Source organism: Gracilinanus agilis, chromosome 3 (assembly GCF_016433145.1).
Source record: "Gracilinanus agilis isolate LMUSP501 chromosome 3, AgileGrace, whole genome shotgun sequence".
In the NCBI taxonomy this organism is placed as follows: Eukaryota; Metazoa; Chordata; class Mammalia; order Didelphimorphia; family Didelphidae; genus Gracilinanus; species Gracilinanus agilis.
Genome location: NC_058132.1, coordinates 644,866,088 through 644,891,254, shown reverse-complemented (window position 1 = coordinate 644,891,254; position 25,167 = coordinate 644,866,088). Strand labels below are relative to the sequence as shown.

Genomic DNA, 25,167 nt, shown 5'->3' with positions numbered 1-25,167 from the left:
ATTGTAATGGTCCAGGTGAAAAATGAAAAGATCCTGAGTTAAAGAAGAGAGAAGTGGTCTTAGATGGTAGATGTTCTAGACCCAGGATTCTTAACCTAGCGCCTGCAAACAATTAAAAATATTATTGATAACTATTTTAATACAACCAATTTCCTTTGTAATCACATGCATTTTATGTTACAAATTTAAAAACATTCTGAGTAATGGACAATGGGCTTCCCTTGATGGCTAAAGAGGTTCATGACACACACCCAAGAATGTATGTGTGTGAGGACACACACAGACATACATAAGGCTAAGAAGCTTTTTATTAGAGGTATTTTGGTAACTTTTATTCTTCTGAATCAACACTGTGATTGGGAATTGAACTGAACATTGGGGGGGGGTAGAGTAAGAGGGTAGGGAGAAGGAGGAATCAAAGCTGATTTCCTTGTTGGTTACCTGGGTGATCGGAAGTGACACAGACTAGATGGTTGAAATTAGGGGGGACCTCAGAGATCACGTTGTTCAACGCAGGACCATGAATCCTTACCATAAATAAGAAAGTTTAGATGGAAGGATAGGGTTTTTGGAGGGGAGATAATAAGTTCTGTCTTAGACAGGTTGATCATAAAATACACATGGGCCATCCAGTCCATAAAAGAGTTTAGGAGAATCATTGGTTATGGAGATTTAGATGGAATCTGCATAAAAAGGATCATCAATGGCATGGGTAATGCTGATATCAAGAAAATCCATGAGAGGGAAAGAAAGCTGCCTTGGGGACAAAGCCTTGAGGTACTGACTTCATCACTGGAAAGGAGAGAATACAGAAAATCAAAATGTCTGAAGAGTACTTAGATAGGTGGCAAGAGAACCAGGAGAGAGCTGAGCTGGGTCATGACTTTTGACATTTTGTTTCAATATAAACATTTCCAAACTACTAGATTTATCTGGAAAAGGAAATGATACCTTAGGAGGAAGTAGGTTCTCCTTTCTTGGAAGTTCTCAGGCAAAGTCGGTTGACTATGTGAAATGTTAAAAAGGGAATTTTTGTTGAGTTATTGGTTGGTCTGGTTGGCTCCTGAGCTCCTTTCTATTTTTGAGTTTGTGATTCTAAGATTTCTACATGGCTAATAAATGGACTTGGCTTGGCTCCACAACATAAATTTAGATCGACAAGATTGATCTTAGAAATTAAATTATTATTGCTCTTATTAATTTGATGGACAAGGACGTGTAAAATTACCTCCAGGGCTGGAATGTTCATTGTGAATAGGGGAATGAATTCTGTGCATTTCTCAGTGTAAAGGTCTCATGTCCTCTGGCACATGTGGACAAGGGTAAGTGGTAGTAATAGAATTCCAATTAGGAAAAAAATGCATTTTTCTCTAAAATGCTTTTCAAAAATCATAGTGGTACCAAAGTGGAAGAGTATTAACCTTGGAATTAGAAATTGATTTGAGCAAAGTGGTAGGCCACTCTGTAGCCATTTGATGAGCTAAGAGAAGCATAGGCTGCACTAAGAGAGAAGGGCCTGAGGGGAAGCTGGGTAGCTCAGTGGATTGAGAGTCAGGCCTAGAGATGGGAGGTTCTGGGTTCAAATCTGTCCTCAGATACTTCCTAGCTGTGTGCCCCTGGGCAAATCACTTAACTCACATTGCCTACCCTTACTGCTCTTCTGCCTTGAAACCAATATACAATATTGATTCTAAGACAGAAGGTAAGAGTTGAGAGAGAGAGAGAGAGAGAGAGAGAGAGAGGAAGGGGGGGGGGCCGGAGTTGGGAGGTCTTGGTTTCAAATATGTCCCCAGCCATTTCCTAGCTGCGTGACCGTGCAAGTTATGTAACTTCAACTGCCTAGCCCAGTGATGGACAAACTTTTTAAAGAGGGGGCCAAAGAAAAGGAAATGCTCATATGTCAGTCTGTTTCTAAGGCAACTTTTTCAAAGTTTCATTGTATTGTATCCTACTCATTATATTCATCAGATTAAGAATAATGTCCTGTGGCTGGATAGAACATTTCAGGGGGCCACATCTGGCCTGCAGGCCGTAGTTTGCCCATCACTGGCCTAGTCCTTACCACTCTTTTACCTTAGAACATGATACTTAGTATTGGGGGGGAGAAAGAGAGAGAGAGAGAGAGAGAGAGAGAGAGAGAGAGAGAGAGAGAGAAGGGGAGGGATGGAGGGAGGGAAGGAAGAGGGAGGGAAGAGAAGGGGGAGAGGGAGAAGGATATTGCATTTCAAGAAAGGACTGTAATTAGATCTATGATTTCATTGGTATTCTTCACTCCCTGAGAGAAGAAATTTCTCTGCTAATGAAGTTGGCACCTTCTCTGCGAACTTTAATCTTAGAGTTGTCCAGACTTGCGCAGGGTCACACAATCACATATGTGAGAGGCACAATTTGAACCAAGGTCTGTCTCCAGCTCTTTTTTGCTTTTCTCTACCACATTCTAACAAAGATTTTAATAAATTGGAGAGCATTCAGAGGTGGTGATGATCAAGGTCATATCATAAAAGGATGAGTTTGAAGGAAGTTGGAGTATTTAGTTTGTGGAAGAGAAGATATGAGTGATCTCTGAATAATTGATAATGAGGATTACGCCCTATGTCAGTGATGGTAAACCTATTAGTGATGGAGAGTCAGCCCTGTCCCCACCAACCCCCAGACCAAGTGTCCACCCCCAACAAAGATCAAATATGATGTCCTGCTCCCTCTGTGTCACCCTACCCAGGCTCTACTCTGTTCCAGCTCTGCTCCCCTCCAGCTATATGCCTCACTGTGAGTTATGTTCCCCTCAAATCTACATCCTCACCAACTCCACCACAGGAATCACCTTCACCACAGACTCAACAGACTGCTGTCTGTGCCACATCCTCACGCAGTTTGTGAGCCTCCTACCTAGCAACTTACTCCAGATAGGGGAGGGAGGAAGTGATTGTATTGGACTGCTGGGCAGAGGGGTGGGTGAAGTGAGGAATGTCCTCAGGTGCATGGAGATAGGGAGGGGTTCATCTCTGCTCCAAGTTCCTCTGGCTTTCTAGTAATGAACTCTGGTGGGTGGCTGCAGCGTGCTCATAGAGAGGGCTCTGCGTACCCTTTTGGGCATGCATGCCATAGGTTTGCCATCACTGCCCTAGGTAGACATTTTCCCCAAAGCAGTCATATAATAGGGCATGAGAGTGGGGCAGAGATTCAGTGGAATGAAGGAAAGAAACTAGCATTCATGATGCTCCTACTATATGCTAAGCTCTCTACCAAACTTTGTAAACTATTCCATTTGATCCCTATAACACCCTTAGGAGGTAGGTGCTCTTATCATCATCATTTTTCAGATGAGAAAACAGACTGGGAAATGTTCAATGACTTGCCCTGATAACATAGATAGTAACTGTCAGAGACAGGATTTGAACTCAGGTCTTTCAGTATTCCAACCCCAGCACTCTTTCAATTAAGTTATGTAGCTATTTAATGCTAATAGTTTGGAGGCCACCTTGCTGATTACCCAAATGTATCTGCTCCCTCCAAGAACCCCCTTGGCTGACTTCTGTCCCAGTTACACATCTGGAACAGGGTTTCTGTTCTGAGTAGTGCTCGTTTTCCTTTTCATTCTTTTTCATTTCATCTTCCCCAAGATAGAACGAAAGAGCTTGGGCTTTACATTGTGATGGGGAGAGGCAGAAAGCAGCTCATGCCTGTGCAGGGGGCCATATGGGTGTATAAAATGCCAGGCGAGTTCACTGAGTGCTGATCAGTAATCCATCCTGGGAGAGCCTTTGCAAAAGAGACTTCAGACTCAATTTGTTGGAGATTTTTCTCCCTCTCTCTTTTTTTTCCTCTCCTATTCTCTTTTGCCACTTAAAAGATTCCATTTCCTCTGACTTTGCCTTCTTTTCAGAGCTCGGCTTTTCGGCTTGGAGAGGCCCTTCAAGAGTCTCTCCTTTTCTCCTTAGACAAATAAATACAGGGTAGTGGTTCTCAGTGGCCAGATTACAGAAAGTGAAGGGGCTGGATGAAAGTAAGCATTGCAATAAAAGTTTTACCCTTGACTAAACCAGGAAAAAGGTGAGGTGAGCATAGCATGAGCTCCCTCTCAGAATGGGTTTTTATGTGTAGAAGCCAAGTAATAATAGCTAACATTTATTTAGTGCTTTCCGGTTGGCAAGCCTTTACACCTATTTTCTGATTTTATCTTCAGCACAATCCTGCTGGGTAGCAGATGCTTTTATGCACCTTTTAAAGAAGGAGAGAGTGAGGATGAGCTGAGTGAAATGACCTGTTCAGGGTCACACAGAAAATATGGGGGGGGGTGTTTGGGGGTATTCAAACCTCAGTGCTCCTGGATCATCTCAGACACTATTGCCCATTATTTCACTGGCATCTTTAGCACAACAAGGGAGGCTGAGTGGAGCATCTTTAAAAAAGTAGGACAGGAACTTTATCTTGGCATTTTCCTTATTGGCTTTCTCCCCAGTCCATTTTTCCCCCTGCTCTCATCTTCATCTGTATCCTCTCATCATCTCAGTTGGAGTGGACATTCTGTGACTGTTCCCAGAAGCAGTGGTCCAGTGCCCTGTCAATCCCACTGATTCTTGCCACCCTCTTCCTTACCCCCAAGCTCTTCTCTCTTCCTTGCCATCATCATCATCATCATCAGTCAGACCCTTCTCCCCAACACGTAAACAGGCACACACACACACACACACACACACACACACACACACACACACACACACAATTTCCTATTTCCAGCTTCTACACAAGCCATCCCTCCCCACTCCAGCCCAGCCCTTTCCTTCCAAATCTCTCATTTTCTGTCTGTCACTACCAGCTTTCAAGAGCAGTCTGCAATCCTGACACATTATTAAAGTTAAATGAGACTGTCGTTGGCAATTCACAGGTGATGCTTCTGTTAAACCCCCTGGAAGGGAGGCGGCAGGGTTCTCGCCTGGTGGCTGATGAGGGCAGTGCCCCTCTTCCTTTCCCCAGCCCACACCTGCTGCCCTCTTCTCGCTCTTCCCTCTCTCCCTCCAGCTTTGACTCCCCTCCCTCCCTCCAGTTTTGCTCTTCCTTCCTCCAAATGGGGACTAGCCCTTGCCTCCAGCTTCGCAAAATGCCCTGTCTTTGATTTTGAATCAGAACATATAATTCCGGCCAGAAATCCCAGAGTCACAAAGAAGAACTTTTGTAGAGTACCAGGGGCAATGCCAGGCATTAAACATTTATTAAGTTGGGCCTGTGGGCCAGGCTCTGTGCTAGGCTTTGGGGGTGAAGAGAGAGGCAAAAACAAATAGATGCTGAGTCGGAATTGTTTACATTCTACTATTGTGAGTGTGTGCTGCTATTATAGATGCTTAATTACAAGGTAGGCACAAGGAAGATACTGTCATTTCATGAGAGATAAAGCTATTCCTACCCCTACCTTTGCACTTCCTTCATTGAATAGTATTTTGAAGGAAGCTAGTGATGTAAGGGGAAAAAGTGTTATGGCAGACATTCTGAGCAGAGGACAGCCTCTTCCCAGGCAGAAAGAAGACAAAATGCTATGTATGGGAAAAACCATTTTGAAAGTGGAAGAAAGGACTGAGATAAAGTGAAAATGGATACATGATTTAGAAATAAAGGATGATACCCTAAATAAATGAGAGGAGCATAGAATAGTTTACCTTTCAGATCTATGGACGAGGAAAAAATTAGGCTCAAACAAGACATATAGAACATTATGAAGTATAAAATAGATAATGCTGACCACATTACATTAAAAAAATTGCACAAACAAAATCAATGCAACCAAGATTAGAAAGGAGAAAAAGAACCAGGGGAAAATTTTTATAGAAAGTAGATTTGACAAGGGTCGTATTTCTCAAATATATGGAGAATATAGTCAAATATATGAGAACAGAAAACACTCCCTAGTTGACAAATGGTCTAAGGATAGAAATAGGTAATTTTCAGATGAAGAAATGAAAACTATCAAGTCAAAAGAAAAATGCTTCAAATCAATATTTCAGAGAAAATGCAAATTAAAACATCTTTGAGGTACTATCTCACATTTATCAGATTGGTTAATATGTCCAAATATGATAAACATTTAGAGGAGTTATGGGAAAACTGTAATACTAATACATTGCTGGTGGAGCTGTCAACTGATACAATCATTCTGGAGAACAATTTGGAACCATGTGCAAGTGATCATCAGACTGGGCATAACCTTTTACCCATGTGATATACTTTATATATAAGTTCTTTCTGTGGTAGCAAAAAACTTGAAACCAAAGTGTTGTCTATAAAATTTGGACATGACTGAATAAGTTGTGGTATGTTATTAAAATGTGATACTAGAGTGCCATAAGAAATAACAAAGAGAATGATCATTTAAAAAATAAGTAAGGACTTATATGAAATGATGGAAATTGAAGTGAACAGAAACAAAGCAATGTTATATACCATAACAGTAATAATGTATGATAATCATCTGTGAAAAACTTATCATCAATGCAAGGATTCAAAACAATTCCAAGAGATGCATGATGAAAAAAATATCCACCACCATAGAAGAAACTGATGGGGTCTCATGCATACCATTTTCACTTTATTTCCATGATGATTTTTTTTCTTTTATAAGTGATGTATCTTCTTTTACTATGTGATGAATAAGGAAACATGTATTGCATTGTAGCACATGTATAAGCAATATCGTATTACTTGCTATCTCAGGGAGGGAGAAGTAAAGAGAGGGAGAGAACATGAATTTCAAAATTTCAGAAAAAATTATTAAAAACTGTTTCTACATATAATCTGGAAAAGAAAAAATAAAATAAAAATAAATTTAAATAAATAAAAAAACAGTAGAATAAAGGAAGTGGATTATCAGATGACTAGAAGGGTAGGTGGGAGCCAGATAGTGAAGGGCTTTAATACCAGACTGAGGATCTCACATTTTATTTTTGAGACAATAGTGGAGGAGATGTTGAATGATGAGATTTATGCTTTTGGAATATCAGTCTGGCACTGAGGTAAGGGGACCAATTAAAAGCCTTTTGCAATAGTTTAGGTGAATGGTGAGGACCTTCACTGGGTGACTGGAAGAACTGGTGGTGCCATTAACAGAAGTAAGAAAGTTTTGAATGAGAGGTGAGCTTTGGGAAAATATTGGAGCTCCATATGGATAAGTCGAGTATGAAATATTTGCAGGAGGGCTCTAGGTAGGGTCCAGGAGAAAGTCAAAGAGGTGGCAATGCTTCAGGAGAGAGTCATACTGGATAAACAGATTTGAGATTCCTCTGAATGGGGATGACATTGGAACCATGGAAGATGAAAGTGCAAAATGAAGGAATTAAAGAAGACCTAGGATGAAACTGTTAGGGAGGAAATGAGATAAAAAGGGACGGAAAGAATAGTCAGAGAGGTAGCAGGAGAACCAAAGGAAAGAGACCAGTGTTTGGAAGCCACAGGAAGGGAGAAGGTTGCTTCCATGTTGCAGAAGGATATGAAATTGTGTCAACACATGAAATTCAGTGCCTCAAACACCTTTTCATCCTGGTTTTGTTAACAGCATTGGTCAATTTTGAGGATTCCACTTTGGCATGGGTTTGCAGAGTGCTTAATGTTTGGGGGCCCAGGAAGAAAGGATAAATAAAGGGGAAGGAGAAGGTGGTGGGGTGGAATGGGGGGAGTGAGCGAGGATAAGCTTGAATTTCCTTTCTGGGAATGCTGATATCCATTGTTTATGATATCAAATTCATCTTTTAAAGATTTGGAGTTGTTACTGTTGTTTTTGGTGTCAGGAAAAGAAATACGACCTGAATTTACTTTTCTTGGCAAGGAATACATTCTCTTATTCTCTGCTAGGAGCATTCTGGGTATCAGAACTAAGCTTAATCTTGGGTTTTCTTAGGAATAACCAACCCATGACAGCAACAAAACAAATTAAAACCCAAACCAAACCTCATCTACCCTTAACACCTTTGGGCTTGCATTTTAAATAGGGTGAATTCAGGGGTGTGCTCCCCTCATTAGACTTGGTAGCAGGAAGACCTGAATAGAGAAAGGAGGAGGGGAAAGGTGTGGGATTCCAAATGACAGCTCAGTTAGCATGACCTCTTATTGCTTCTGAGCATATGATAAGGCATAAAGCAGCTTTCTCCTTCTGATGGACATGGAGATTTTATCTCCCTGTGATCTATCATCAACTACAGTCAATCATCAAGGCTGTTATTAAGGAGATAAACACACTCCTAGCCCCCCTCTGTCTTTAGCCCGCTGCGCCAACACCGCTGGCTCTAGAGAATGCCTGCACACTGCCCTCCCACCTCTGGACAGTTATGGCCCTATGTGCGTGCTCAGGCACATTGGTACTTTATGTGCCACGTGTTTGTGTCCATCCTCTCTCCTGGAATGTTCTCTTGCTCCAGTTTCAGCAACAAAAATAAAAATCAGAAGCTGCTGCCAGGCATCTATTACTGTCAGTATCCATGCATCAGTGAAAACTCCTAATCTAGGGTTGGGAAGGATTGGGGTCAGAGAAACAGGATGGAGAAGTAGGGGTGAGGGTGGACAGAGAAAAAGGTTAGGGAACAAGTGGCTCCCCNTTCCTTCCTTCCTTTCTTCCTTTCTTTCTTTCCTTTCCTTCCTTCTTTCTTCCCTCTCCCTCAAAGCTTCATCAATATGATTTTCCTTGAGCTGAGTCTTGAAGGGAAACCAGGGCTTCTAGGAGTTAGGAGCTAGGCGTGAGTTTGTTCCAGATATGAGAAATGACCAGGGTGATGGTACAGAGAGTTCCAGAAGAGGAACAATAAGACTCCCTATGTAGGTGGGGTCCAAGTTGTGAAGGGCTTTGAATGCCAAAGAAAGGGCATGTATATATTTGTTTCTGGTAACAGAGAGATATTTTAGGGAACCTGTGGTAAAGGTGGATCAAAGGGTACGACACTAAGCAACGAGACCCCAAATAAAGCTATTGCAATAGTCTAGGAAAGGGACCATTTGAAGCGGATTTGGAGAGCTGCTGTGATGAGTGGATAGATATTGACATATTAGAGACATATTGTAAAGATTTGGAATCAGGTTGGATACATGAGGTGAGTGAGATTGAGGAGTCAAGGAAGATATCAACCTTTCAAACCTGAGTGACTTGCTGAATGATAGTACCGATTAAAATAATGAGAAAGTTTAGAAGTGACATAGGTTTTAAAGGGAGAAATGGTTTCTATTTTGGACACATAGAGTTTGAGATAATTGTGGAATATCCAGTTTGTAATATCCAGTAAAGAAATGATGGTACAGGAATAGAGCTCAGGAGACTAGAAATAGATGTGTTGTTTGGGAGTCTCCTGCACAGAGATGATAACTGAACCAATGTGAGTTAATAGGGGCAATATAGGAAGAGGTTAGAGGGAGAAGAAGCTCTTAGGTTTGATAGGAAATTGCTGGTAACCTTGGAGTTGAGTGATCTCAGTTGGGAGATGAGGTCAGGAGCAACTAAAGGAGTATAAAAAGGTAAAGAGAAGGGAATAAATGGACGAACCAAGAGAACATTTTCCAAGGAGTTTGACTGAGCAGGCAAAGAGGTATAAGATGATAATTCATGGGGATTAGAGGACTAAGGAAATTCTTCTAATGATGGGGGATCTTTTAGGAGAAATGAAAATATCGAATAGAGTTGGATTGAAGATTAGAGAAAGAGTAGGAATGATAGCGGGAACATTCTGCTACGAAAGATGTGATGAGAGAGGATCAAGAAGGCATATAAAAGAAGTCGTTTATGCTGAGAAAGACTTAATCATAAGAGATGGGAATAAAGGAGAAAACAGTTAGTAATTTGATGGAATTATTTCATAAGATGAGATGGATGGGGTAAAAAGGAATTCTGGACAACTAGCTAGATAATTTTGATTACATTAAAGCGGGAGATCCTGCCATTAAGATTATAGTTAGAATTGAAGTAGTCTGAATAAATGAAATAGGTTAGAGAGTAAAGTAGAATTGAAGTAGATTAATCCATTCCTGCATTATTTAGGAAATTTACCTCATCCCTCCAGGAGGCAAGCAAACTCAGCAAATGGTTGGTCAGAGTCCAAATTCCCCTGTGGACAACAAAGGGACATTAGGCACAAACAAATAGGTCAGGATGGGATGCAAGCTAACTTGCATCCATAAAGGATGAGTGTTTAAGTACAAATAAATAAGTCAGAATGGAATGCAAGGTAAAAATAAGTAACTTTGGATGAGTGTTTAAGTACATGTGAATAGTAAATATTGTCTGAATGATCTGAGTGTTATCTACTTATCACTACCTGTGTTTGTGATGAGGCTTTCTTGACAAATAAGAACCTGGATGCGAAAGGAAATGGTCTTGTATCTTGTAACCTGTATAAGCTGCCTTGTAATGTCAATCTAATACAGCTTCCATTAGGGAAGGCTGTCCAAGCTGGTAGATTTCTTTTTCTTTTTTTTTAAATCAATAAATAATGGTTCCAATTATTGAATTTCTGGGTGTCTGGACTCGTGTTATGAAGTACCCTGCTTCAGAATCTTCAGGAGAGAAGTAAAGGACCACTGTGGTAATGGTATTTTGAACTAATTTAGGAAGAATATATGATTGCTTGAATGTGGGGGAGGCTCAGTTGAAATGAAATAACATACTTCGGTAGTGGACCCAGGTAAAAAACTTTTTTTTTTCCAATTTCATTATACAACATAGGGGTAGGAATGGATAAGATGAATGATAGGAGTAATCTAAAGCTAAAGTTAAGAATGAAAAGTTCAACTGATTCAGCAAAGGGTCAAGATTTGAAAGGCCAGAAAAATCTGGAGAAGACAGAGAGACAGAAAGAAAGAAAGAAAGAAAGAAAGAAAGAAAGAAAGAAAGAAAGAAAGAAAGAAAGAANGGATGGATGGAAGAAACAAACAGGAAGGAAGAGGTACCTATTAAGGTATTGTGCTAAGTACTTGAAATATGAATACAAACAGAAATATAATTCCTGCCCTCAAGGAGATTAAGGTCTAATGAGGAAAGACAATTACCCCAAAAGGAAGATACAAATATGGGGAAGTATGAGGTACCTCATAGTAGTTAAGTGATCCCAGTATAAGAAGTAGAGCCTGGAGAGTAAAGAAAGAGTGAGCATGAGTGGTTTACTCACTTCTTCAAGTGAAGTTTCCAAGAAGGGACTCATCAATTATAAAAGGATAGCCCAGTGGCAGAGGGATCTTCCAGGGTGAAGAGGCTTCTGAGGCATGGTAGAGAAATTCAGAGCATTAGGAGAGGATTTAGGAAATGACAGAAAAATCAAGAGTGATGGGCTGATGAAATACTATTAAGTGCAAAGATTAAAATTACATTAAGGACAAATAAAAGGTTTGATTCAGAGAAAATTATGATTATTTAAATGACATTCTGAGTTCATTCTCTAAGTGAATGGCAAGATCAAGGATGTGCTCATCTCGGTGTGTAGCTAAGATGAAAACCACATATAGACTATGGATTTTTGAATCAAATGAGGCCATGAGAACTAAGCAAATTGTGCAAATGGGTGATTAGAGTATTTGAGGGAACATCAATACATATGTTGAAGTCTCTTGACATGAGGAAAATAATTTGGTTGGTTAGAGATACTGTGATCCAGGTACTAAATCCTTTATGAAAGGCAGGAAAGTGCCTAGTTCACTCCTGAAGACTGCCTTTCTTGGTACCATCTCTAAGAATGACTGCTCCTTCTCTCACACCTCAAGGTATGAGAGCTCATAGCTAGGAGGAGACACTGGTGTGTCTTTCACTTCCCTGTGGCCACTGTGAGAATCTCTCTCAAATCCTTTTGGTTAACAACCACCTTTCTTCCCTTGAAATTTATTCCACTTTGGCCAGATCCTTGTTGGCCAGATCTCCAGTGGGTTTCCATATCCCTCTCATTCCTTACAGTTATTTCAGAACCTGCTCAGTTTTCTTCTCCATCCTACCCTCTGACTCTTTCAAAGACCTTGAATACTCATTTTCTCAGACTCCCTAAGTCTCATGGTCTTCAGCGTTAGTCTCTTTTAACCACTCAGGACTGATTGTTCCTTATGTCCTCTTCTCCTTCCCCAGCAACTGAATTCACCCCTGGTTTCAGAATTCCTGGATCTAACTCTGTAGAGGATTAAGATGACAGTGAGCCTATCCATCTTTACTTATTCACTGTCCCCTAAAGTGGGACTTTATTTGCCTTCCTTTCTGTTTGGGCTCCATGATCAGCAGCGTCAGAAGTGGCATCCTTGCTACTCTTGCCTTGTTAATATATTATTGTTTCCTTCCATCTCATCTGTCCTCATCATCAAACCTTCTGACCTTTTTTTCCTTCCTGATTTCTCTTCTTTCCATGAAATCCTCTTTTCCTTGTCAGTATATACCCCTTATTTTCTTCTTCCTTCTCTGACCATGCTTTTTTTTCTTTTTCCTTTGATGCCACCTTAAAAATCAAAGTGCCCTGGGCTTCTGTTCTTAGCCTTCTCCTGTTCTTTCTTTAAATTCTGTTTTGGCAATCTCATTTACTCCCATGACTTTAACCTCTATTTGGATTATGAATCTCAAAGCAATTTCTCTCTGCCTAACCTACCCCTCAGGTCCCAGATACCCACACTTATATTTTACACTCAACAAAGGACAGACTTTATAAGGATCAGTGCCTCCCCATAGTAACCTAGACTGCCTCAGGAAGTTATAGATTACCTGTTGCTAGAGATCTTCCAGCAAAGTCATATGTCTACTTGTTGTAGATGTTTGTTGAGTATTTGGCTCTGAGCTAGATTGGATGGCCTCTCAGGGTCCTTCTAATGCTGAGATGGTCCAATTCCACAAACCAAATCAGGTTTCCCTCCTCTTCACAAGCTTCTGGGTAATTCCCTTTGAACCCTATCTGTTTTCTCCCACTTCGTTGCCATGGCAGGTTTGCATCAGCTCCACCCTGTACCAGCATTTCCAGTACATTGAAATTAAAGTATCAGGTCAAGAGTCTTTGCTCAATTGTGGCTCTTCCTTCAAGGGAAGCACCCATGACCTCAAGGAGGGTTTTGATAGGCCATTTGTCTCTTTCTAGAGTGCGAGCCAAGAGACTGTGGTCTGATTTCTCTGAACATCGGATTCAGCCCCTCACACACTTTGGGCTCTGAATGAATATTATGTAATAATGGAAATGAAGAGGGCGGAGGCTCGCTCATGATTACACAAGGCTAGCAATTAGATCTTTACATCTTAATCACTAGCTAGACTTGAATGAATTCTTTAAACCAAAATAATCACTGCTTTCAGTTTTCCCAGCAGCCCCTCCTGCCCTTTCCATAACCCAGTTTATTTACTGTCCCAATGACCCCATGAAGAACATCATTACCCTCCACAGCATGAGAATACTCATTATATGGCTTTGGAAGAAAATGAGGGAGCAGTGGCATGGAGGCAGCTCTCCCTCAGTCCATTTCTGAGTCCACTTACCCCTGCTGTCTCCTTGATTATAGACCCCAGACATCCTCTCAGTGACTACTGGACATTTTTATGGCTTTCATACTTCTCCCTATTCGGCATGTTAGATGGAAGTCTACAACTGGGCTATCCTTGGCTACATATATGGGATTCTTCCTGTCTTATTGATTCTATTTGTCATGGGGTCATACCCAAAGTAAAGGCATCAGTGACTGGGACTCCTCATGGACATCAGACATGTGAGCTATTACATTGTTGAGAGACTTGTGGCATGTTCTTGCTCAGACTCTAAGTCCAGACACTAGAACTAGAGTTGCCCAGTTACACAGTGAGCACAAGTGATGGTTGTGCCCCTGAAATAGACATGTCAGTGGAATTTTGAAAATTTGATCACTTTCTTTTCAAACCCTCACTTTCTGTCTTACCAACCATATAGTGCTTCTAAGGTTTTACATTTTTAATATACACATATTTTATAATATATAATATATACACACACATATAAAACCAACTATATATTGGTTCTAAGGCAGAAGAATGGTAAGGGCTAAGCAATATGGGTTAAGTGACTTGTTTAGGATCACAAAGCTAGGATGCATGTGAAGCCAAATTTGAATCCAGGACCTCCTTTCTCCAAGCCTGGCTTTCAAACAACAGAGCCACCTAACTGCCCCCTAGTTTGATCACATTTAATTTCTTGGGGTAGATCAATCACTGTCACTGAGAATCTCTAGAATGAAATCCTCTCTACGCTGGCCAGCCTTTCCCTTAATGATACTATGGAATATATTTGTATGATTAGAAGATCATACCTCTAGAACTGAAGGAGATGTGAGAGGTCATCAAGACCATTTCACAGGTGAGAAAATAGAGGCTTATTCCCCTTGGCCTGGGGCTTACCTGGATCATTACTGTGATCTAGGGTCCATCCCAGTGATTTCCTGGGGACCACCGAAAGCTTAAACGTGTAAAAGACAATGATATACTCACTGGGGCAGGGCAGGCAGAGCATAAGAAATCCCAACTGAGAGGACAAAGGAGGTGATGAGGCTTCCTGCTGACAGAAAGAAGATTTGTAAAATCCCCATGAAGAGGCTTTGGACCTTTGCAGAGCTCTGGAGACTGGTGTCTTAAACCATAGGTGTAATACTTTCCTTGGAGCTATTCTGTTTTAGCCAAACACATCCCTCTTTGAGGCCCTCATCTTACGCCTCCAGATTTGTTTCTCAGTTTCCCTCTTTCCTTTCTCCAATTCCTCCTTCATACAGTTCTGAAAATAATATTCTTAAGGCACAACTCTACCCAAAGAACTCCTCCTCCACCAAAGAAACCAAAAACATATAGTGGCTCCCTATTGTCCTTAGACCCAATGATCAACTCCTTATTCTGATATTGATATCCATTTACAATGTGGCCATAGAAAGTTTTTGAAGCTTTTTTCATTTTCTTCCCTTCTCATGCTCTACATCTTAGCAAAATCTGATTACTACTTGTGCCTTTAATTGGATATTCTACTTTCCTTTGCTACCTATCCACACAAGTTGTACTCATTGCCCAGAATGAACTCCTCTTATGTCTGCTTCATAGAATTTTCCTGTTGGGCTCAGTTTAGGAGCTACATTTTCCTTCAGGCTTTCCTTCCTGATTTCTTCAGGTAAGGCTTTTTTGTCTCAGTCTTTGTCTCTGTCTCTGTTACTATCTCTCTGTCTCTGTGTTTATGTCTGTATATTTGTCTATTTGTCTCTCTTCCTCCTCCTTCCTTGAAACTTTCAAGTAAGGTAATGTTTCCCATTTTTTCCTTAGATCTCTAACACCTTCTACATGGCCTGGAATACAGTAGGTTCTTAATAAGTCCCTTTGGCATTTAGTCTTTGGTTGGATTAAATTAAGTTGGTCAAATGGAATGGATTATAGAAAAGAGTAAGTCATTGGGAGTCTATATGTGTATGTGTAGCTACATGCACATATTTTGCATGCATGTGTGTATTTTGAATACAGTGTCCCCTACACATTTCCATCCTTCCTATACCTTATCTTTCCCTACTTTCTTGGGGATCCTTCCTGGTTTTTATACATGGCATTTCATCTGCCGCCTCCAGGCATGTTCATTGACTGTTCCTCCGTGCCTAGAATCCTCTCCCTTTCCAACTCCACCTCCTGACTTCCCTTGAATCCTTTAAGTCTCGGATAAAATCTTCTCTTCTTTAAGAAGCCTTTCCTCATCCTCATAAACACGAGTGCCTTCCTGCTATTAATTATCTCTAATTCATCCTGGCCATACCTTGTCTTTATATAGTTGTTCTTCAGTTGTCTCCTTTAGACTGTGAGTTCATTGAGAAGAGGGATTCTCTTCAACCTTTCTTTCATCCCTAGCACTTAAAACAGTTGTTAAAAAAGAAGTTTACTAAATGTTTGTTGACTACCTGTACATGTGTATACCTTGAGGTATAGTCTTGAGTCTTCTTCTCTTCTCTCTATACATCCTCCTGGTGTTTACATCAGCTGCTGTGGGTTGAATTATCTTGGTGTAGTCTGCTTCTTAAAAGCTATGTTATCTGTGCAAATCACACTTCTCCAATGTAGTCCTGAATTAAATACCTGTTGGACATCACCTGAATAACTCCTTTTAGGAATCTCAAAAGCAAAAGATCCAAAAGGGAACTTGTTTTATTTTCCCCAAACCATTCCCTTCTTGAGATTTACCCATATCTCCTGAGGGCATCACCATCTGTTCCAGGCTCTAAAACCCCAATCTTGGAGTCATTGTGGACTCTTCATTTTCTCTTTCCTTCTCTCTTATCCCCACATTTAATCAGTTACCAAGGTTTATTGATTCTACTTTCACTACTCCACTCTCCCTTGAATTCCTGTATCATTGCTTTAAAAGGTGGGGGAGGTTGGTGTGGCTTAGTGAATTACCTTAGGGAAGGTAAGAAGCATTTACATAACACCTACTATGTACTAGGCACTGTACTAAGTATTTTACAATTATTTTACTTAACCATCTTCCTGTGAGGTCAGTGCTGTTAATATCCCCATTTTACGGTTGAGGAAATTTAGGCAAACAAGGTGAATGACTTGCCTAAGGTCACCCAGCTAGTAAATATGTGAATCTACATTTGAAGTCAGGTCTTCCTGATTCCAGACCATTTACTCTATCAACTATTCCATCAGCTGCCTCTAGAGGATTACTCTTGGTATCAATGTCATGGAATCAAGTTCTTCCTCTGATGTGTCCTTAGACAAGTCATATGATCTCTCAGTGTGAAAGGCAATTAATTCTAAAGAATTCAAAATTCAGGCTCCTTGCTTCTTTGCCTTGGTAGAGGGATTTTTCATATGGAGAATTCCTTACACAAATGAAAACAAGTTTGGAGGGGAGAAAGAAGGTCTTTGTCTCTCTGTACACATACACACATGTGCATAATGTATAGGATATAAATATGTATGTATATATAAATGTATACTTTTAATAGCTTAAAATTGCATTAAGATTTTAGGACACCATATGTATGTTTTTCTTCCACATTCATTTGGAAGATATACACATACACACACAGCATATACATGTTTATATATAAGCACATGGCTATATGTGTCATATTATACTACATTAAGTAATTTTATATGGTGTACATATTTTTATTTTGTATACTATATATAATTTCCTTCACACATATATTTCTGCATTATATAATATATCAAAATGTCATTGGCTTTGAACGGAAGAGGCTGTCCAAGGTCATCTCATCTGATCTAGAGAGTCTCTAGCTCAAACACTTGCCTAAAATTCCAGACTGCTACTGTGATTTTTTGGGGGGAGGAAGTCTCTTGCTTCCAGATTTAATGTATTTCCTACTGTATCCTGCTGCCTTACATTGGGCTTCCTCCTAACAAAATGGTTCTGAATCTTGTTCCATAGAACATTGAGGGTTCCACAGATAGATTTTAGAGGATTCTTGAACATGGATAAAGCAGATATTGACATCTTTATTTTTACTAACTGAATTCGAACAGAACTTGAATATTTTCTCAATTATGAATGTAGATGACAAAATATTATTCTGAGAAAGGATTCATGGCTTTTACCAGACTACCAAAAGGCTTTAGGATGCAAAGATTAAACAGCCCCACCTCCATCCTTGTAGGATGAGAGCAGGAGATGTTTGTTTGTTTGTTTATTTGTTTACCTACCATGGAGTTGACACTTAATAAATATGTGTCAAATAGAAGTTCTCTGAGAACTCTTCTGCCTCCATTGTTTTCTGTGAGTTTAATCATGGAGAGTATCCGTGCTGTTCTTTCAGATGAGGACAGAAATCACATTTTAAAAAAATCTGCCCAAACCATAGGCAAATTCTACATAGATTTCCTGTCACGATAGATAGCATTATATGGCCAATGATACATGAGCCTAAATGTTGGCCAAAACTTAGAGTCAACACCCTGTCTGACCTGTTACATTACACTCTTATTTATTAATATTGGCTAGAAGTAGAGCCTTGGGAGAGTCCTAGAGTTATGGTTTTTGATTGTGTCTCTCATTTAGAAATACTAGAAACCAAATGGCCCTTAGCAGCTTGAAGAGATTCAAACTTCTAAGTCACAGATTGAGAGGATGGGAAGAGACCTAAGAATCCTTCCAACCAAATTTCTAGGATTTCCTCTTAAGAGCATTCTCAATGAGCCCTCATGTGAAGACCATTGTGAAGAGAAACCTATTAGGGCAATCCATTTTAACTGTTGGAAGTGTTAATAATTTGGTCAGCATGACTTGGTAGATGGACAGCTGGACTCAAAACCAGCCAGGAAGACTTGGGTTCAAGTGCTGCACCTGACATACGCTGGCCCTGTGATTCTGGAAAACTCATTCTCTTTGCTTCAGTCTCAATTTCTTTATCCATAAAATGGGAAGGTTGGCCTAAATATTCTCTAAGGTCCTTTTCATTTCTCACTCTATTACCCTTTGACCTTTCAAAACTGCCCCAAAATAACTTGTAGAAATGAGGCAAAGGAGAGTAGATATATTTCCTTCACCTTCAAAACAGCAATTGTTTCTTTCTAAGCCTGATACTTTCCTTCCTCTGGACAATGTTACTGCCATGCAAGAATGTTCGACTGTGTGATTTTTCTAGAAGACAGGGAAAATGCCTCTCTTTCCTGAATATGTCTTATTAGGTCATCCAGAAAAACCATCTACTGAGTTTTTCAGTCCATCATTATTGGTGACAAAAAGCAATATGATGTAGTTAGTTGATTATGAATGTGAATAAACTAATCTTTTACTTTGAACCTTTGGCCTAGAGCAATGGTCGGCAACCTTTTTGGCCATGAGAGCCATAAACGCCTGAGGAAGGAGGATGGAGGTGGGAGACCCTGGAATATGAGGCGGGGGCTGAAGGGCACCCTGGGGCACATCCTGGGGCTCTGCCTGGACTGGCAGGTCAGGAGGTGGAGCCAGATATGGCTCAAGAGCCATACCTTGCTGACCCCTGGCCTGAAGGTTCAAAATTCATGTCTCAAGTATATATGTGTCAGCCAGGACTTGAAAGAAGGCCCCTGATTTTGCAGGCTAGTTCTCAATCAACTATCCCAAGTGCTAGGGAGAACAAAGCCAAAATGCTAGAATAGCCCCCTCCCTGCAAAAGGATTGTTAGGTGATAAATTGAACTGAGCTTGCAGCAGAGATGAAGAGGAGCATGCACTGTGAGCTTGAGAGTTTCCCAGAAGGAGTAGGTTGCCCATGGGTGGTCAAAAGCTTTTTTTATATTACTGATGAATCACATAAAATTCTGCATTTATTAAGATATAGACAAGATTATTTCTTCTTTTTGTCTTTGTACCCCTAATGAATTGCACAACGATAGGTATTTTTGTTGTTGTTGTTGTTGTTGTTTTTAAACCCTTAACTTCTGTGTATTAGTTCCTTGATGGAAGATTGGTAAGGGTAGGCAATGGGGGTCAAGTGACTTGCCCAGGGTCACAGAGCTGGGAAGTGTCTGAGGCCAGATTTGAACCTAGGACCTCCCGTCTCTAGGCCTGGCTCTCACTCCACTGAGCTACCCAGCTGCCCCCAACGATAGGTATTTTATAAATGCTTATTGATGGAATCCTCTTGAAGCTCTCTTCTAGGGGCCATGGAGATGTGAAGACAAAAGACAGACAGCAGTGGAGAGCCACAGAGACAGTCAGAGAGATAGAGACAGACACAGAGATGGAGAGAGAGAGATACAGAGACAGAGAGTGATATATCCCTGCCATTAAGGGCTTACTTTGTGAGGGGGAAGAATTTACAATTTATTCCCAGGTAGTGTTGTTATTCAATTGTTTCACTGGTGCCAACTCTTTTAGGGTTTTCCTGGCAAAGAATCTGGAATGATTTGCCATTTCCTTCTCCAGGCCGTTTAACAGATGAGGAAACTGAGGCAAACAGGATTAAGTGACTTGCCCAGAGTCATACAAATAGTAAGTGTCTGAGGCCAAATTTGAATTCATGAAGATGACTTCAGGTTTGACACTATTTGTTTCACCATTGAGCTTCCCTGTGTCTACAGGTACCTAAATATAAAGACAAGGTAATTTCAAGAGAGGCAGGACACTAAGAGATAGAGGGATGGGGGAAGACTGAGGCACCTGAGAGAGGTGGCCCCTGAGCTGGATGCTTCCAGTCCAGAAACATTCCATCTCTTTCTATTCCCACAGATTCAGCTGACTCCCAGTGCTGCCCCCATACTACCACCAAACCCAATCCCTGGTTTCCCGGATAGGTTCAGTGGTTGCTCTAGCCTCAGTGGCCATAGCCATTGCCACTGCCACCAGGATCAGTTTTCCATCTATTATCTCCCACCCTTTCATTTCCCTCCACTGTAGTTATAGGATTTAGGACCCAACGGGACTTTGTTTTCATAGATGTAAAAGAGAATTTAATTGCTACCCAAGTTATAAGCATCAGAGCCAAAATCTGCATATAGGGCCTCCCTCTCGAGCTCCCAGTCATTTCCCTCCCCACTTGTTTATAATTTCCCTAATTCATGAACTCCTCCCTACCCCCCACACATCCTGCTCTCTGACCCCATCAGAATACTGTGAAGAGCTCTTCTGCCTCAACAGAAGAGCTGGCAAGTTTCTTGCGGAGGAGGCCTGGCCTTGAATATCTGAGCAGTCGGTCCGTCTGGGGAGGCGAGTCTTCCCTCTGAATTGCCCTTGCCTCTCTTGGCTTTGGGATTAGTTGCTAGGAAGGAGTCATTTTGTTAACCTCTCTGGCTCAGCCTCCATGAATGTAAAATGGCCATGGAACCCCAACTGGCTGCTGAGAGGTTCATTAGTTAAGATGTATGCCATGCTATGTAAATGCTAATTGCTGTTGCCACTGTGGGCTGGATTTATCAGTGACTTGGAGTTGAAAAGCTCTGAATGCCTCTATTAGTCTTTGTGGCAGGGAGCGCTAACTTTTGGAACCAATTTGGCTGAGGGAAATGATGGCTTCATGTTCTCCTGTGTTTGGGGGCCATTTCAAGGCTGTGGTTTCCACTGTGGTGTGAAGAGCACCAGAGAAGCATATTAAACAAAACTGGCATCCTCAGTGCCCATGATTGGTTGCATGCACCGTGCTATTATTATAGACAAGTCTGTAAGTCTATTTGCACGACAGCCATCTCCCCGTCTTGGCGCTGTGCTGGGCCTGGTGGTGAGGCACATCGTTAATTCTGTGTTACATGGCATTCCTGCCCGTTGTCATAGATTTTATTTTTTATGTATTCATTGAATAATTTAGAAGGCGCTGACGGAAGAACCTCAGGTGGCCGCTGGAGAAGCCATACAATTCACAACACTAATTTCGAGTGGACAAACGTGACAGCTAGGAATGCCCACACAGTGCCACCGTCCCTACTTACACTTTTATGAATATGAATGTCTGCCTATTAATTTTCTCCATCGAGGAACCCGATAGAGGTGGGGAGATGGTTTGCTGAGTCTTCCAAACACTGTGTGGGATGAGCAGTAATATTTCATGAAGAGTTTGAACCAATCAGAAGGGGTTTAGTGAGCCCCTCTCCTGTCTTCAGAACACTGGGGAGAGGGAGTGTCTACAACTTGGACGCATGTGTGAACCAGAGCAGATGTAGCTTGGTATGTGTATACTGAATTTCATGAGGATGTGGGATGGAGTAGGCGGTTCATTTCCTTCATGTGGACTTTGCTCTTCCTTCTGGCCACCTACGTCCCACCCTTCCATCAAGGTCAGCCAGAAGTCACTTCCTCTGTTCTTTCTCATCTCAAATACCACAGGCTTTCGAGGCCCCACCATTTGGTCTTTTGCTATTCATTGTCTTGAATTGGTAGCTCTTGCTTCATGGATGCTAGTCTTCCTTTCCCCTTTGGCACTGGGCCATGTGGCCTTATGGGCCTTGCCAGATGCCTTGCTGCCCTGCACTTTGGAGACCCAGGTCTTACCATCCAACCTGTAGCTTAAATCCTTCCACTCTTAATTGTTTCTTCCTACTAGAATATGGTGTCCTCATCAGGAAGTTCTATGTTGCTTGCCTATTTCCGTCTCCAATGATTAGCCCAGGATATGCCACTTTGCTTGTCAGAGAATGTTTAGAAAATGGTTCTTCATTCTTCATTTTCATTCCTTTTTTTATTCATCCATATTTCCCAAATTAAATTGGAAACTCCTTGAAGGTAGAACTTCTTCCCGACACCCCCGAATTTAGCCAAAAAACAAAACACCTGGAAAAGGTGCCATGTTCTGTATGTGAAACTCTGCACTAGATATTAGGGGTGGAAGGATAGGAGATGGCATCATCTCCACTCTTGAGGAACTGATGTTCTCTTTAAGGATGGTAAGAGGAAGGAATGATCACAGAGAGGACTGATGGTGCCAGGATTTCAGACCTGGCCTTCGGGAAGTTGTGTCAGATACCTGGAGGAGGTCTAGAAGTTGAAATGTAGCCTGAGACGTTTACTAGCTGTGAGACCCTGGGCAAGTCACATAACTTGATTTGCCTCAGTTTCTTCATCTGTAAAATGAGCTGGAGTAGGAAATGGCAAACCATCCCAGTATCTTTGCCCCAAAATCTTAAAACAGAGTCATGAATAGTTGGACACGATTGAAATGTCTGAACAAAAAAAAAATCCAAGCTGACATGTACATATACATACAAGCATGCATGTATATATGAATGGACACAATGCTATAGGTGTCCATGCATACATTGCTTTTCAAATATTATGTAATTTTACTAAAATTGCCTGATTTTTTTATTACTACAGCCTCATCCATTCATATTCCCATTTTAAAGACAGGCAGTCAAAGGGTGATTTTCCTAAGCTCACACAAACATTTAATTATTGTCCAAGAGAGAATTGGAACTTAGATCTTCCTGACTCCAAGTTTAGCACTCCATCTGTTATGCAGCCTAGCCAATTCCTAAAGAAATTTAAAAAGAAATAAAAACAAAACAAAAAGCCTTCAAGCAAAGGACTTTGACATACGGTGGCTGTATTAGTCCATGTCAATTTGTATAACCTGTGAAGGCAAAGTCAGTTTAAGACCCAATTCCCAGCAGGCTTTGGTGATGTCCATTTTTTCCCAAACAGCCCTTTAATTTTAGGAGCTGGGGGAAAGCAAATAAGTAGCCCCCGTTCTTCAAAGGCACCAGGCGCCATTTTTCTGCTCATTCCTGGTCTTGGAGAAACCTGGATTCTCTGGTGTCTTGCTGGAAACATGGCCTGTCTCCATCCTGCCCGTGCCCACAGGCCTGGAGGGAAGAGCTTTCCGCAATGGTGGAGCCTGGAAGAATGAGCCGAAGTAAAAATAGATCTTTTCTTCAGAAAACAAATCGGAAGTTTCCCCTTGGACTCTCCTGACACAGTAATGGCCCTGTTTTTCTTGCCAAATGTCAGGAACTGTAAAATGTTACACTCTTAGTGAGTTTTTATGCATCGGGCATACTCTTCAGGCTTTCAGTCTTTGCATACTTGATTGATGTTTTTATCAAAGATTGTGTGAACGCTGCAGATTTGCTGGGCAGGGACTGGGGACCTGGCTGGCCCTAAAGTGGGACGCCTCGCTATGGAATCATCCCCTCCTCCCTCTCTTTTTCAGAACGCTGTGATGACTGGGGGCTGGACCCCATGCGGCAGATCCAGGTCTACGAGGGGGAGCCGGCCCACATTCAGTGCCCACTCTTTGAACACTTCTTAAAATTTAACTACAGCACTGCCCACTCAGCCGGCCTAACCCTCATCTGGTATTGGACCGGACAAGACCAGGATCTGGAGGAACCCATCAACTTCCGCCTCCCGGACAACCGGATCAGCAAGGAGAAAGATCTCATTTGGTTCCGGCCCACTCTGCTCAATGACACAGGGAACTATACCTGCATGCTGAGGTGAGGGAGGCTGCCGGGAGGATGCTCTCTCTCTCTGCATGAGCCTTCTGGGGATGAAGAAGGAGGAGGCGAGGGAGTTAGGAAGGGAGTAAAGAGGAACCTTGGGGATCCCAGGCAGAAAAAGGTAGGATGCAGTTCATGGGATGAGATCAAGAGGAGAGGGAAAGGAGGCAGCTAGGGGGATCAATGGATTGAGAGGCAGGGCTAGACCCTGGAGATTCTGGGTTCAAATCTGACTTCAGATACTTCTTGGTTGGATGACCCTGGACAAGTCACTTAACCCTCATTGCCTAGCCTTTACTGATCTTCTGCATTAGAACTAATACACAGTATTGATTCTGAGATGGAAGGAAGGATTAAAAAAAAGAGTAGATGGAAAATGGTCCTACTCTTGGCATTTGGCCTTGTATTTACATAGATAACAAACTGTGAAATGGATCACCCAATACACACACACACACACACACACACACACACACACACACACACACACAGGCACACAAGCCCACCAATTACCAAGCTAACCAAACAATAAAGCTGGTCTTGTCAGCTTAAGAGTGAGATCATGGTCTCTGACTACCATTTGGCCCCTTCCTCTCTCACACTCTCACCCTCCTCTCCACCTCCAGGCTTGCCCTGGGTTTCTCAGCATCTCCTAAATTTGTCTGTGGATTTTTCCCAGGGATGAAGGGACTTCATTTGGAGTCAGATCTGAGCACAAGCCTTAGGATCAGCTCTTACTAACTGTATGAATCTGGACAAATAATTGAATCCCTCTGATTCTAATTATCTTCATTTGTGAAATGCAAAGGAAGGAATAGAACGATGGGTGGGAGGAAGGGAAGAAACTAGGAAGGGAAAGAGAACAGAGGGAAGAACAAATGCAGCATTTATTAAATGGCCACTGTGTGCTGAGCACCATGCTAAAGCCGAAAAATATTTTCTTTGGTCTTCATAACATTCTTGGGAAATAACTGTTGCTATTATCTCCATTTAATAGATGAGGAAACTGAGATAGAGGTTAAGTGACTTGCCCAGGTTTACATGTGCAGGAAGTGTCTGATCCTTTGGGGAATGGATCTGGTTTCATTAGAGGGGCCTCTGGAACATTCTTGGTTCCTCAAGGGAGTCATAAACCCAGCAAGATCCTTGACCCAGGTTAGGCACTTGGAATTGGCCTGGACAAGAGCTGTACCTCAAGACTTCTTCACTCCCTCCCATGCTTTCCTTCCTTCCCTCCTTCCCTCCTTCCTTTCTTCCTTCCCTCTTTCCTTTCCTCCTTCCTTCCTTCCCTCTTTCCTTTCCTCCTTCCTTCCTTCCTTCCTTCCTTCC

General features: G+C 41.6%; 1 protein-coding gene across 1 annotated transcript in view; it reads left to right on the top strand.

Annotated features, from left to right (window-relative positions):
• The window catches only part of LOC123242010 (interleukin 1 receptor accessory protein), a 110,617-nt gene that overhangs the window by 29,361 nt on the left and 56,089 nt on the right, over positions 1-25,167 (top strand). The window contains exon 2 of the mRNA XM_044669505.1: positions 23,550-23,835. Within this exon, the coding sequence (XP_044525440.1) occupies positions 23,550-23,835 (286 nt within the window). The remainder of the gene's footprint in view (positions 1-23,549; positions 23,836-25,167) is intronic.